The 15,551-nt window shown below is 39.4% G+C and overlaps 1 protein-coding gene across 3 annotated transcripts in view; it reads left to right on the plus strand.

Annotated features, from left to right (window-relative positions):
- fam234a (family with sequence similarity 234 member A) overlaps window positions 1-15,551 on the plus strand; it is a 40,012-nt gene that overhangs the window by 2,506 nt on the left and 21,955 nt on the right. For all 3 annotated transcript variants that reach the window (XM_048552005.2, XM_048552004.2, XM_048552006.2), the window contains exons 2-6: window positions 1,553-1,916; window positions 2,263-2,376; window positions 3,265-3,450; window positions 8,831-8,958; window positions 13,859-14,018. In XM_048552005.2, coding sequence (XP_048407962.1) covers window positions 1,646-1,916; window positions 2,263-2,376; window positions 3,265-3,450; window positions 8,831-8,958; window positions 13,859-14,018 — 859 coding nt within the window. In that variant the 5' untranslated portion in view covers window positions 1,553-1,645. The remainder of the gene's footprint in view (window positions 1-1,552; window positions 1,917-2,262; window positions 2,377-3,264; window positions 3,451-8,830; window positions 8,959-13,858; window positions 14,019-15,551) is intronic.

The following is a 15,551-nucleotide window of genomic DNA, read 5'->3' on the forward strand; positions in this document are numbered from 1 at the left end:
CCCTCCCCCCACTGCACCACACAACCAGCCCAGCTCTTCCCCCCCACCCACTGCATCCCAAAACCAGTCCAACCTGTCTCTGCCTCCCTAACCGGTTCTTCCTCTCACCCATCCCTTCCTCCCACCCCCAGCCGCACCCCCAGCTACCTACTAACCTCATCCCACCTCCTTGACCTGTCCGTCTTCCCTGGACTGACCTATCCCCTCCCTACCTCCCCACCTACACCCTCTCCACCTATCTTCTTTGCTCTCCATCTTCGGTCCGCCTCCCCCTCTCTCCCTATTTATTCCAGTTCCCTCCCCCCATCCCCCTCTCTGATGAAGGGTCTAGGCCCGAAACGTCAGCTTTTGTGCTCCTGAGATGCTGCTTGGCCTGCTGTGTTCATCCAGCCTCACATTTTATTATCCAGGTTAATTTAGGATATCTGGTTGGCATGGATGTGTTGGACCAGAAGGTCTGTTGCCATGTTGTACAACTCTGTGACTAACATAGTGTGAGAGATTGTGTCAAAAGTTGAAATGACGGAGAAGTGCAAGGAGAGACTGTGGATCAAAGTTACAGAGGATGTCAAATTAGATTAGTGATATTCTGATTTTGTATATGAGAGAGAATCTCAAATGGTGAGACGTGAACAAGGCCTTGTGAAGAAAATAGACAATGAGCTTGTCAAAAGAAGTTTATCCCATATCATTTCGAGCCTTGACAGTAACAGAAGGAACAGCAATAAAAGAGGGATTTGAATTAACATTGTGGGAAATAGTTAGAATATTCAAGAGGGACTAAAGGAAAGGTGATAATGGGAACTGCAGATGCTGGAGAATCCAAGATAACAAAGTGTGGAGCTGGATGAACACAGCAAGCCAAGCAGCATCTCAGGAGCACAAAAGCTGATGTTTCGGGCTCAGAGAGCTGATGAAGGGTCTAGGCCCAAAATGTCAGCTTTTGTGCTCCTGAGATGCTGCTTGGCCTGCTGTGTTCATCCAGCTCCACACTTTGTTATCTAAAGGAAAGGTGATGTGACTGGACGATGGAGAAGAGGCAGGAGAACAGCTCCAAAAAGTCAACAGACGAAAACAAAATCCCTCTGTTGAACAGGTGTGAGCTGAGCAGCAGGAGAATGGGCAAACTACTCGTTGAAACTAAGCATTCAGTCAGTAATCAGTGTTGCCAAAGGCATGCTGAGTCTTGCCAATATATCATGTTACTTTATGGTCACGCTAGATTATTGCTGTGACAATTATGTTTTGTGAGAAAATATTCTTGTAATGTCACGAGACAAACTTTAATCCATTTTGATGTTGACATCAAGTGTGCTGATCACCACTTCCAATAGAATAATTTCCCTGTTTCTCTTCTGCTGCCTGTCCTATGAACTGTAGTTACTTTGGGTTTAGTAATTCTATCGCACAGAAGCTCTTTGTTAAGGTGAACACAAGGATGTGAAAATAGTAGAGTCTAGTTGAAGCAATTTAGAAATGTTTTTAACCAAACATTCAGAATAGCAAAAAGCTTTGTATATTGTGATTTTAAACTATGTCTTTAACCTTGCAGGAAGAATAAAGGTTTGCTCGAAAGAGAGAGAGAGAGAGCGAGAAGACAGTTTGAATAAGAATTTGTATCCCATTGTGATGTAGACTCGGGAATATGACAGAGAACAAAGATTCAGAGGGAGAGATACTTCCTCTGAAAAATGATGAGACCAGAAGCCAAGACACCAATGAAGTTTCTAACAGGCACAAAGAAACCAAAATCAAGAAATTTACAAAATTTGGACAACTTTCCCGTTGGAGAACTGCTGCCTTCTTCATAGTTTTATTTTTATGTCTGATTGTGGTGTTTGCATTTTCCTTCATAATTCCTTGTCCAGTGAGGCCTGTGTCACAAAGGGCCTGGAACAGAACATTTGAAAATGCAGGTAATGTCTAACTGAGTTAAGTATGTTCCCTGTAATGCGTGTGACATATATAGTATAGTATAATAATGCGAGCATCTTAAATTTGGTGGCTTTCATTTTAATTCAGGCTCTTTAATCTGCATTTATTTCAGCATAAATTTTAATTGTTAGCTTTATAAACAAAACTAATGCTTCCCTTAGTATTTAAAGCTGTACTGGAAACACTTGAAATATGATTTGTTGGGGTACTTCATGTATTTGATAATTAAATAGGTACAAAGAATTCACATGAAATTAATGAAACAGAGGTAACTATATTTGAAGTATGTTGTTAACACACTGATATTGTGTTATTTGTTTGTTACAGTGAGTTATCCTTTTTTCACGCTGTGGGATATGAACAGAGACAAAGTTAGTGATGTGATATTCGCATGGAAATCCTCCAATAACACTATAATTAATGGATCGTGCGCAGCTGAGGGTGAGGGGCTATTATAATCACATAGAGCATTTTTTCCTCATTTCTATTCTAATGTTTCTCAGACTCCTGTGTTTCATCACCTCACTGTTGGCTTCATAATTAGTTTTTTCAGATGGTGGCTGAACAAAGCTCTTTAGAATTATAATCAACTGAATGGCAGTATCTTAATTATGTATCTCTGAATGGACAATCCCTTCAATTTTATTAGTAGCAACTTCAACCCTATTCTCTTTCTGTGACAATGTTGCCACTAAAAAACCTCCCAATCTTAGTTTAGCACTATTCACAGTTTGCAAATTTACTGATGATGCATCATTGTTTCAATGAATACAGCTTACAATGTTGATGAGGAGAGGGGGAAAAAAATGAAAGATCATCGAGGTAGTTTAGCTGTGTTTTTGGTAAAAATGCTGTGTATTCTTATGAGCTACCACTTATTGCTGTGTACTTTACAATTTATGAAAATAAGTTTTCATATTTTTATTGCAAACTTTGCACGAACAATTTCTGCTTACCTTAGTAAAGAATGGATCAAACTCGTGTCAGTGCATGTTAAATTACAGACTAAAACAATATGACCTGCTGTATACAGGGAAAGAAAAATATGAGCATGAAAACTTATATGTTTAAAGGCAGAAACAAAGAAGCTACACATGAGGTGCAAGTGTGATCTGAGAGAAATTTCTAAGCAGGAAACTATTGCTGATCACTTCGTCAGATTTGTTTCACAAGGCATTGCATGTGGCTTCTGTTAATCTTTATGCCAATCTCAGTGCTGAATTCAAGCTGCAAAAAGTGGTGTCATCTTTCATACGTACCAAGCCATTTAACTTGTCCAACATTATCATGTCTTTGTTCATTAATTTATTTTGCATCTTCCTTTTTAAGGCCTCCCATTTCCCTGTGCCTACGTTACTGCGCTGTCAGGAACAAATGGCAGTCTGCTGTGGCAGCGAGCTTTAGCAGAGGATGTTCAGCATGTGCAATGTGGAATTGAAAATCTCAGTGATGCAAAGTCTTCAGGATGCCTTATCATTGGAACCCCTTACCTCCTTAGTGCAATCAGTTCTTCAGGTATACATTTTGGAGTAAATTTGTCTTTTGGTTTTTGTTCTCCTGAGCATTTTATTTTCTTAAAGGTTTTAGTTACTTGGAAAGGCAGCATCATAGAACAGGAGTTTAAGTTGGCACATTAAATTAACGAGAAAGCAAATTGAGAGACAAGGAGAAGAGGATAGGTCCCACAACAATGTGGTCGATTTTCAGCCAAAAATAATCTAGCAAGCCACTCTGTATTCAAGAATGTGTGTCTCAGGTTTTCGAGTAGATTTGTAGCTCTGGTTGTGAGTGTTGTGGTTGGTTGGTTGGCTCGCTGAGCTGGTTTGTTGTTCTGCAGACGTTTCATTACCCTGCTGGGTAACATCATCAGTGTAGCCTCCAGTGAAGCGCCGTTGTGTTTTCCCTCCTGGTATTTAAACTCTGGTGTCCGTTGAGTTGGATTACCTCTCTTCTGGTTTTCCTTCACAATGGAGTGTACATGGGATCGAGTTTTAGGTGTTTGTTGATGGCTTTCATCATGGAGTACCAGGCTCCTAGAAATTCCCGTGCTTGTCTCGCTTTGCTTGTACCAGGATCTTGGTGTTGTCCCAATCGAATTGGTGGTTCTCCTTATCCATGTGGATAGAGATGAGTGAATATGTGAGAATGTGTTGTCACCTGCACTTACTCAAGGAGCAATTCAGAATGGATAATGGATGTTGGCCAAAGTGATGCCAAAATTCCATGAATTATTAAAAGGCGATTATAATTTATATAAAGAAGATTTTTTTTTGACCAGATTTTCTAGACTAATTTCCACTAGCAATCTTTGCAATTATTAAATCAGATGATTTGGTGTTCATGTGAACTTAAATGGCTAAAAATATGGTCTGAGGACAAGGAAGACTTAGTTTGATCACAGGCTGACTACCAAACTCCATAAAAGGCAAAGAACTGTGAGCCTTGGTCTTCTACTTGTTTTACACAGAATATAAGAGAAAGCAGGTATTTAGACCATCGATAAATTGTTACTGTATTGTGCATTGTTCTAGGCAGAGCAAAGTTAGTGGACAATGTTTCAGAGCCTCTGGAACTTATTAAAAATATGTTTCCACTGTACCTGAATTGTCTGTTGTAGCGGCTCCATACTGTCAAATTTGCAGCTGGAGTGTTATTAACAGTCAGACCATCCCAACTGATGGGCTTTAGGGTTTTGTTTTTGTGCCAATTTGTCTGTCTGGGTGTCAAGCTAGTGGTTACAATGAAGGAGGTCATGAGATGCAGTTAGGAGCAATTTAAGTACAAAGTAATGCCAGAAACAAGTCAGTCCATGCAAGAGACAGTGTTTCTGGTTTACTAATTTCTCATTTATAAATAAGTGAGAGTACATCCCTAAAATATCATTTACTTTGGCTGTCGTTTGTCGGTGACCCAGTATAATGGTTTGTATTTTATCTTGACACTGAAATCTTTCACAACTGTCTTCCGAAACACATACTTCAGCTGACAGGTGCTATATTGGATTAAGAAAATAAGTGGGTCCTATTTTTGAACCTCCACGTTATGCTATAAAATAATTGACAGCTTGGGCACACTGCTAAAAATCAAATGTCCATACTGCTTGTGGGAGTGTAATTTTGTGGAAGCAATTAATGTGTTTTCTGTGCTAAAGATATGATACGCCTACGGGGTTGGGAGTGGTAACTGTACTGAAGAAGAGAAAGGATAAAATATTTGCATTTTGCCATACCTTTGTCAGTAACCACTGTTCTCTGTGTGCTTTCCAACCAATGAAGTACTTTGTAAATGTAGCCAATTTGTACAAAGCAAGTTCTCACAAATAGCATTGAGATGATGTCCAGAAAATATGTTTTTTGAGATCTTGATCAAGGATTAAATATTGCCTAGGACACTGAGGGAAACTTCCTTGTTCAGTATAATACCATGGAATCCTTTACATCCATCCAAACAGATAAGTAAGGGTCTCCATTTAAACTCTCATTTGAAAGTCTTCACCTCCAACAGTGCGACCTCCCTTTTGTATCACATTTGATTGTGAGTTTGGATTTTTGTGTTTGGAGATGTGCTATACTGGATGGGGTGTGGGGATGAAGGTCAGAGACCCCAATAGCTTCACTCTGCTTGAAGGAAAAGTAGGAGTGGGAAGTGAATGAAGAAATTGGGATCAGGGGTCAGTGGGTGTGTTCAGCTTCTGGTGGGAGAGAGGAGTGAGGTTGGACGTACATTGGTGGTAGCAGGGCTTGAGGAAGTCACATGCTTGGCAGAGGAATTGGCAAGATGACTGTAATCATGAACAAGATAGAGAAGAGATATAAGGCTGCAGATGGCAAGAACTCCTCAGTCAGGCATGCCATACCAGGACACAAGCGTACAGATACTCCTGAATCTGTCAAGCCCTTGGCTGACTGTATCTTTGGGAAAGTTAAATTTGAAAAACTGAATGACAGTGAGGCTTGCAGCAAGAAACCCGCTGCTTACTGCTCAACTTCCCACCCCAGTCAAAGCCATAAGTACATTAAATAAGAGATTGTTGTAATAGCCTATTTTCCTGATCATCCTTCTGCAAGGAAATGGATATTTCTTTGCCTGGGAAAGCAAGCTTGGTGTGATATGTGGAACCAAAAATACAAATTAATTTTAGGCAGTAAATTAATTTGTGGGAAAGGTCAATGATTCCCTATAAATAGCTGAGGAAATGATTGCAATATATCTTAACAACTTTAGATCAAAAAACAGTGATTGATGTAAGTTTGCTAATAATACAAAGTTCAGTGGAAAGGTAAGCTGTGGGGAGGATATAGAGAAACTGCATAGAGGTGAGAACAATATGGAAAACAAGATGGCAGATGGAGAATAATGTAGTGAGGTATAAAGTTATTCACTTCAATTGAAAGAATAGAAAAGCAGGACGTTTTTAAAGGATGTGAAACTTGTACATTTTGATTTTCACTGAGAATTGGTTGCATTCACACAAGGAATGCAAGGTCCATTAAGCAGTTAGAAAGGCAAGTACATGTTAGCCTTTCTTGCAAGGGGATTTAAGAATGACAATATAGAAGTCTTACTATAGTTGCACAGGGCTTTGATGAGGCCCACATCTGCAATACTGTATGCAGTTTTTGTCTCCATGTTTAAGGAAGGCAGGGGGTCGGTTAGCTCAATTGGCTGAGCAGCTGGTGTGAAATACAGAATTACAGTGGTAGCGTGGTTTCAATTCTAGTACTGGCTGAGGTCATAATTCAAAATCTCTCCCCTCGCCTTGGGGATCCTCAGTTTAAAGCATCAACAGCTGTCGCTCTGTAATGAGAGAGAGCAGCCTATGACCCTCTGAAACTCTGGCAATTCTACCTGTCCCTTTATTTGGGCAAGGCGGTGTTTGCATTGGAGGCCATACAACAAAAGTTCACGCAATTCTTCCCTAGGATGTGGGAGTTGTTGGGTCCATAGTGTTTATTTTCTTCGGCCCTTAAAAGAATGAGAGGTGATTTCGTTGAAATATGCAAGATTCTTAAGAGCTTGATTAATTTTTAGACTCAGTTTGATATAAAACACAGACCAGGTTCCTATATTTATCAGTAATCATTATTTATTACAGGTAATCAGATTAAGCTAAATTAAGTGAAGATTACAAATTAAATCTTCAAACCCCTTATAAACTCTTCCTTACACACAGATAACATAAACAAGGAAAAAAAAATGGGTGGGAGGAAAATAGGGAAACCATCCTGTAATCTTTGCTCCCAAGATTTTTTTTGGAGTTGTTTTTGCTGGTCAGAATTTTCTCTTTGACCTTTTTCAAAATGCTTCCACTGGTTTGGATGAAGCACAGGGTGGCTGTTTCACTTATGAGAAGCCTGTGACTTATCCAGTACAAGTGATAACTAGCAGCATCTGTTGAAGAAAAAATAAAGTTGTTTTTCTTCTGGTTTAAAATGAACTGTGTAGCAAATGGAGAGAGAGAAAGAGAAGGAGAGAGTGTTTTTGCCTGCTAGTACTATGCTGATTTCTCTCCTGGTGTGACTTCCGCACTCTACTTTGGTCACAACCAATCATCTTGTTGGCGGCAGAGGTCCTTTTGTCATTTATTATCGGTCCCCAGTTCACAAACCAAAAAATTTCACTCGTAAACAACACATTGGCACAAGTTTGTCAGCACGTTGCCAGCAGCCACAGTAAACAGAAATAGGTATCAAATGGATTTTTAAAAAAAAATCAAATCGCTTACTGCCAAAACATGCAGTCATCTTTGTAAATAACCGTGTTTCAAAACAGTCCCTTTTCAATTCAGTCCATGTTTCTTAAAATAAAAGCACAAAAATTAAAGCACACAGTTTTCACAACACTTATATGTAATTGTAGGAACAGTAATGCTGGCTATGAGTGGGCTGTTTAACTCCGACATGGAAGTAGTGGCGATATCAGGTAACAAAAACAGCTGTGGTTTAATCTGTAAAATAAAACAAAGAACTACAGATGCTGGAGATCTTAAATAAACCGGTTGATTAAGTCTACGATAAAATGAAGTTGGGGGTTTATAAAATGGCTCATTAGCCTTTCTACTTGGATGCATGGTCCATATGATTCATGTTGCAATGGAATTGACCTTTGAGAGGAGAAAAGCCAATAGGAAGTTTTCTAGTAACAGTGTTGATTTCCTAAATTACCACTGAACTTCACAGGTTGAAGTCTGCTGCCATTTTTTGAGATTGAAAGCAGACAGCCATTTCTATCTCAACAACACTTGCAGGAGGACTTTGTCCTCGGATTGAGGAAACTGAGCACATGGTGATTCAAAGGAGGCTGAATGATTTGCCTGTCTTGAGCTAGAGTGAAAGAATTCCCTGGATAATTTTCAGAGTAAAAATCAGTTCTGGGATTAGAAGGTGCTTGGCTGGGAAATAGAAAAGAAAGTATCCTTTGGGGAGTTAATGATAGTTCCAGGAGAATAAAGTGGCCATTTAAGGGGCACTGTAAAGGATGACAATGGTGATTTTTTTTCATTTCCATACTTAAAGGGAAAATCCTTTCCGTAATTTTGAGTGTGTTACCTGTAAGAATAGCATTTAGTCAATAGTGCTTCAGTAATGCAGTAGTGTTTTCGAATTTTAGTAGATGTCTTAAAAGCTTGATATCTTGCTCACTGGAATTCAGCTATCTTTTTAAAGATTACTGGTCTCTCTGGGGGTTGTAACATTACTTCTATTATACTTTTTTAAAAATTGCTTCATTGCAGAATGGCATGTTTTGACTGGTAATCTGGTAAAAAATGAATGACCCAGAAATCTGCAGCCTTCAAATGTACCAATTGCTGTCAGTATTCTTTGGATAATACCATAAGGCTTTATATGCAGTTTGAATTTTGTGGACACTAAAAATATCTCCTGTTGTTTTTCAGGAGATACATTGTGGATGCTCAATGCTAGTTTTGTTGTTAATCTTTCTGTGATTGGACCTGCACTGATACTTCCGGATCTAGATGGTGATGGTGTTGGAGACTTTTTGATCTTTTTTATACCAAATCAGGTATGGAAAAGAGAATTTTTCTCCTGTTTATCATGTGATTAGCTGTGGTTGTGATTTGAGGTATGAGTGTTTTTCCTTTTCTGTAATCTACCACTTGTTATTATAATCCATATTTGTCAGAGAGCTCTGTCAGGACTTTACAGAAAGGACCACAGAGTAAGCCTAATTAAGTAGCTCTTCTAAAGAGTTGGCACAGAAACAGTGGATAAAATGGCCGCCTCCTTTACTCCTGTAATTCTATATTGTTACTATTGTTGTTCAGAAATTCTAAGTGCATAGAACTGGAAAGATATTGAGGCCTAAATTTTCTGATCAGTTACTTGCCTTTTACAACACAATTGCTTGTCTCAGTATAAAAGATATTGGAATTTTAAGCACAAAACTAATCATACTTCCCAGGATGAAGAAATTACAGTTGGCAACTTATGTTTATTTCCGAGCCTTCAGAAAGGTTCCTGAAAGATTAAGCTGGAAGTTTTCGTTGAAACAAAATTATTGGCAACAGTAATTAATTGCTTAGTCTCTACACGTGTAACATCTGTGATTTTTCTGGTGTGCCAGTAGCATTTCAACAATTTCCTATTTTGTGGCCCTCATCACCGCTTCATGATGGGCATCCAATCCCTTTACACCTCCATCCTCCATCAAATGGTCAGAGGACTCCTCTTCTTTTGGATGATGGCCTGACCATTGTCCTCCAATACCCCCCCGGCTGAACTTTGTTCCCTCATTGAACAATCTCTCCTTTAACTTGTTTCACCGAACAAAATGGTGTGGCCACAGGAACCTGAATAGATCCTAGTTTTTCCTGTCTTTTTGGGGGGTTTGTGCAATGTTCCTCATTCCAGTTCTGTTCAAGTGTCCCTCCCACAACTTTTTTTTTTCTGTCAAATTCACTGCATAAGTGATATTCTCATCTGGAATGGAAACAAATAATTAAATTTTCTCCCAATTTCCCTTTCACTTGGTACGTCTCTGATTCTTCCCTTCCTTTCCTTGACTTCTCTGTTTTCATTTCTGATAGCCTCTCTACTAACATTCATTATCAACCTGTTGACGCCCACAACCGTGATTACATCTTCTCATGCCCTGCTTGCTAATTCCTTCTCCCAGTTTGTCATAGAATCCTTGCAGTGAGGAGAGAGGCCATTTAGCCCATTGAGTCTGCACCAGTGCTCCAGAGGGTTTCCCACCCAGACCCAGCCACCCTGACCCTATCCCCATAACCATGGCTAATCCACCTAGCCTGCACATCTTTGGACTGAGAGAGGAAACTGAAGCGCACAGATAACATGCAAAGCTCACACAGTCACTCAAGTGCTGCAGTGATTCCCTCATCCAGTCTGTATTATCCCCAATACCTACCTCATCCACTCACCATCCTCTGCAACTACAGAAAATGTGACACTTAGCTTTTTGCCTCCTCCCTTCTCAATGTGTAAGGTCCCAATACTCTTTCCAGGTGAAATGACAATTGACTTGTCCTTTTTAGAATCTAACCCAATGTGTTCACGGTTCACAATGTAGTCTTTGCGTGAGGGAAGACCAAACACAGATTAGGTGACTGAGTGGATGGTTCCACAAAGCAGTCAGCAAGCATGACCCCTGCCTTCTGGCCACTCATGATTTTACTACACCATCTTGCTGTGACCCTCACATTTTTACCCTGATCTGCTGCAGTGTTCCACTGAAGCCCAAGTCAAGCTGGTGGAACAGCGCACCTTCTGTTTAGGCACTTTACAACCTTTTGGAGTCAATCTGGATTTGAATTACTTAACACAACAGGCTCTGAACTCTCTTCCATTTTGTTTGTTTTATAAGCAAGAATTTCCTTTTTGAAATCCTAGTCGGTTATTCGTAATTATTTTTCACATTTTATATATTCTACTTTCTCCTTTAGTTCAGATTTCATTATTCTTACGACTACCAATATTAAGCTGATGATCTACAATTGCTTGGACCTGTTTACAATCTGTTATGAACTATAGGAATTATATTATCTCCCAGTTTTCTGACACAACCCATTTCTCTAATAAATTACTAAGTATGAATGGAATGCCTTTGCTCTCAGTTCTCTCTTCTAAAATGCCTAGATGTAATACATGTAGATTTAGGCTCTATCTGTCTTCCAGTTCTGTCTAGTTTATTCAACCTTTGTATTTTAAATGCACTAATGTAGCTATTCATCATTCAATGTCATGTCTGCCTGTTCCCATATCATGTCCTGTATGCCAAAGCAACATAATTTTTAAATATATTTACAATTTTTCTTTTGTTCCCTGTCATATTGTCTGTCCCCAAGTAGTCCTATTTCTATCACAGCCTTTTGTTTATTGATACACTGAAATATTTTAATTTCATTTTCCTTGATAATTTTGTGGTTCTGCTTAGACTTTCTGATTTTTAGATAAATCTCATAATCTCTTTGTTTTCTCCCTTAATATGCCTCATTATGTATTATATGAACAACTTAATTGATTCCTTTATTTCTTCATCAATGAAGTGTTTAGTTTGATCTTTCTGTTTATATACTTTGTTTTCCACTATCATTGCTCGTTTTATTTATGGTGTACTATTTTCTGTCCCCTCAAAATCAGCTTTTCTCTAATCTGTTAACATGGTTACCAATGAACGGTCTATCTCTTTCTTAAAGTGTAATACATTATGTTTACTTCTCTTATTTACACTGAGTAATTTCCCATTTTCCCTTTTTTGGGCTTCACACACATTGAATTTGAAAAGAGTCTGATTCACATCATTCCCTTTCCTCTTTACCAACCTTATTTGTCCAAGCAATATCAGTATAGTTGAAGTTCGTCATTAATATTATGTTTTTACTCCATTCCCTCACCTTACTAAAATCTTTTCTTCCACTTTCATTCCAATGTAAGGTAATATATGGAATACACCCATTAAATGATGGCTCCTCTGATTTATCTCTGGATTCTATTTTTGTGACCTTTTTTATCTTATTTTCTATTCCCCCAGTCAAACCCTTTGCTTCCTTTCAGAAATGTCCTAATTAGTTATGTTGCCATGGGTGATCAGTGTCATGATGTAAACCTGTATTTGGCCAGCCAAACTTACCAATCTGAGGCTTGAATATAAATAATAAAGCCACCATCTCTGTTCAGCCTGTCTCTTCATTGCAAGCATGTGCTGTCCCTCTCTCCATCTCTTTTCTTTTCTTTTTTTTCTTTATCTTTCTTCCTCGATCACTCTCTCTCTCTCTCTCTCTCTCTCTCTCTCTCTCTCTCTCTCTCTCTCTCTCTCTCTCTCTCTCTCTCACCCCAATCCTGATCTGTGCGAGCTACACCCTCACCACCAGATCCCTGCGAGCTCTATCTCTTCCTCCCCCTCCCCGATCGGTATGAGTTCACTCCCTGCTCCCCCCCCCGACAATCTATATGAGTTCTTTCTCTGCGTCCCCCCCTTACATTCTGTACGAGTTCTCTCTCTGCCCCCACCGATCTATGTGAGCTCTCTCTCTTTCCCCCCTACCTGAACTGTGCAAGTGCTCTTTCCGTTTCTTCCACCCCCCCCCACCCCCCCAAATCGGCACGAACGCTGTTTCCGCTTCTCCCCCCCCCCCCCCCCCCCCCGCAACCCAGATTGGCATGAGCACTCTCCCCACCCCTGCGTGCGCTCTGTGTGTTTTCTGCCTCTGTCTCTCCCTGCGAGCACTGCCTCATTCTCTCGATCTCTTTCTCTTCCCCCAGTCAGCACTCTCTCACCCGCTCCCTGCGGGCTCCTGCTGTCCAGATGAATGCATTTTCTGCGCTCACTCTCAACTTTCTTTTTCTCTCAGCCCCTGTTCTTTTCACTACTCTTTCAGATCACAGCACAACTTTGGAAAGATTCTATTATATTTATGTACATAATTTCTGCTTCTAAAGGCTAGTTTTCTGTGAACACAGGATAAAAGGCTACTTTAGCAGCACATGGAATGGGAAATGGTACTTTAGCACTTTATAAAAAGAGTAAATGTTGGCCCATGATTGATAAAAATTGATGATCATAAAACAGTTGTTCAAGTCCACGTGACCTAGAACACACCAGCACACAGGAGCCAGGCGCTTTGTGGTCTGATTGAAAGGTTTTATTTCTGGAGATTACTAGCTTATGGCCATAACACTGTTGATGTGTTGTTTAAGACAAAGGCCCATTCCTTGTTCATATGTTCAACCATACCTGGAAAGGAAAAGGAAGGTTTATATTTGTATTTTACTGGGTGCCCTAAGATGCTTTACAGCTAATCTGGTGCTCTGATGAAGTGTCACTGTAATTATACTGGAAGCATCGTGGCAGCCAATTTGCTTGAGGTTTAATATTAGTCCAGACGCCAGAGATACCCTACCTGCTCTTTCCTTCAAAAAGGTGCTATGGGAACTTTTACGCCTGTGTGAGCGGGCAGGTTGGAGCATGGTTTAGCAGTTCATTCCAAAATTGTTACCACTGACAATGCAGTATGGAGAGAATGCTGCACTGGAATGTCAGCCTCATGTCCTGGAGTGGAACTCAGACAAGGAACCTTCCAGGCGCTGGTATTATCAACTGAGTCATGGTGAATACTTGCAGTCTTGGTCAGCAGCTAGATACGAGGATGGGGAAACATGGCATTTCTTTCTGTGTCCCTGATCCAGTCCTTAAGGAATATGAGCTGAAGTACAGACCTCCCATAACTCTTGCTGAGATTGACCAATTAACACATAACCAGGTCTCAAGCAAAATAATTGTGGTCATTTTATCCCTTGAACTAACAGACTGTTCCCAAAATTGTAAGGCAGTTGTTATGTCTGTAATACAGCAGTTCCAAGCAACTAAATATTTTTGTCTTATCAAAGGTACTGTAAATTGAAACAGTGTATGTTTTAATGTGTAGCTGTGCATTTTCTTTCAGGTTAGCTCTGTCAGCAAGTTAATTTTGCGACTGTTGTCTGGAAAGAGTGGAGATCCCATTGGTCAAGAGGTGTACCACAATGTTACTGAAAACTTTGGATCTTTAAGTCCGCTGGTTCACATCACCAACACCGGTGCCTATTACATTCTCTTTATTGAAGGTAATGGAACAGCACGAGGCCGTAGTTGTGAAGTGCAGGCAGCCTAGTCATTTTAGTGGATGCAACAATTTAACAACAGACTATTGGGGAAAGCGAGCTTGCAAAAAACATGCAAACTGTATCTTGTATTTTGTAACAATGTTAAAACAGCAGAAACTAAAGCGTTGTCTTTGGTTCTTTTCCACATTCCCATTGAAATATTACATTTATTTTGCGTGTTTATGTTCCATATAGGGGCTGAAAATCTTGTATTGGGAATTCACCTCATGATATTACATAGATTTAAAGTAAGAAAACTTACTTCAATTAAATAGAGGTTTCCTGGAAAACATTTAGTCCCTAAAATGGAGTAAATCATGTATAAAATGGCTGGTCGATAATTTAAAAAAAGAAATAGAGAATGGTTTCACAAGAAATGTTACTAGTTAAATAAGAAATTATAGAATATACATCTGCTCAAGGAAGGGGATGGAGTAAGGTTGTCTGATTTATAAAGGATGATCGAAAGAAGATGTATCAACTATTGTGTCAGTTTTGAAAGTGCAAGTGAGAATGTGGACTTACCAGAGAAGAATGTGGGGAAAATTCTCAAGTAATTGAGGTGAAGGAATTGGTTCTGACGAAAATTGGAGTTTTAAAGTTGATGCTGATTTGCATTGTGGGGTTTTGATGTGAGAGGTGAGTGCTTTAGCCGTTCATAAATATGTAAATTTTACTGGGGTGAATGGTTAATAATGTCACATCTCTGTTTGGACAGAGAGAAGAATGCTGAGTAGCTCATAAATAAACTTGGTTAGTATCAGTGTTGAGGAATTTCCTGAAATCCATTACTCAATAAAATTACTGAGCATGTGAAGATGTGTGGGATAATCGATAACAGGCAACATGCATCCAGTTTCTATGGCACAATGAAATGCAGGTTTGGTTCGTGAAATTTGTGAAACTTTTAAAAATAAATTGTATTAGGAAGTGTACAACATTATCTCTTCTTTTTATAATTCTCACTGGGTCAACCCCACAAAGTCTTTGCAACTCAAAGGTGAAAAGACCAAGGTCTTTGAGCCTATTTTTACAACTGATTATTTGAGCTTGAAATTACTCTTGGAGCTTTCTAGGTCTCGAGATCCTTTTCCAAGATCATTGTATCGCCATTATGTGAAGTGCCCAAAACCAGGCACACTGTTGTAATCTGTTCAGCAACCTGTACAATGTTCCTTTGCCAGCGACAGGCCAATTGACCCAACCATTCTATCAAGTATTTTTATTCCATTACTCCACTCATCACTTCTCTTCTAAATCTATCATCATATCCTTCCCTTTTCTTCCTCCAAATAAGCTTGTCTTGCTTCCCCTTAAATACATCTACTCACTTCAGCCACTCATTATGATAGTGAGTTTCACATTCTGGCCACTCTTTGGTAAAGTTTCTTATGAATTCTTTCCTGATGTTATTGAAAACATCATGATTGATAGATTGAACTAACAGATTGAATGCTGAAAGAATGCTTCCCCTGGTAGGAGAGAATACACCTA

This window comes from Stegostoma tigrinum, chromosome 23 (genome assembly GCF_030684315.1).
Source record: "Stegostoma tigrinum isolate sSteTig4 chromosome 23, sSteTig4.hap1, whole genome shotgun sequence".
NCBI lineage: Eukaryota > Metazoa > Chordata > Chondrichthyes > Orectolobiformes > Stegostomatidae > Stegostoma > Stegostoma tigrinum.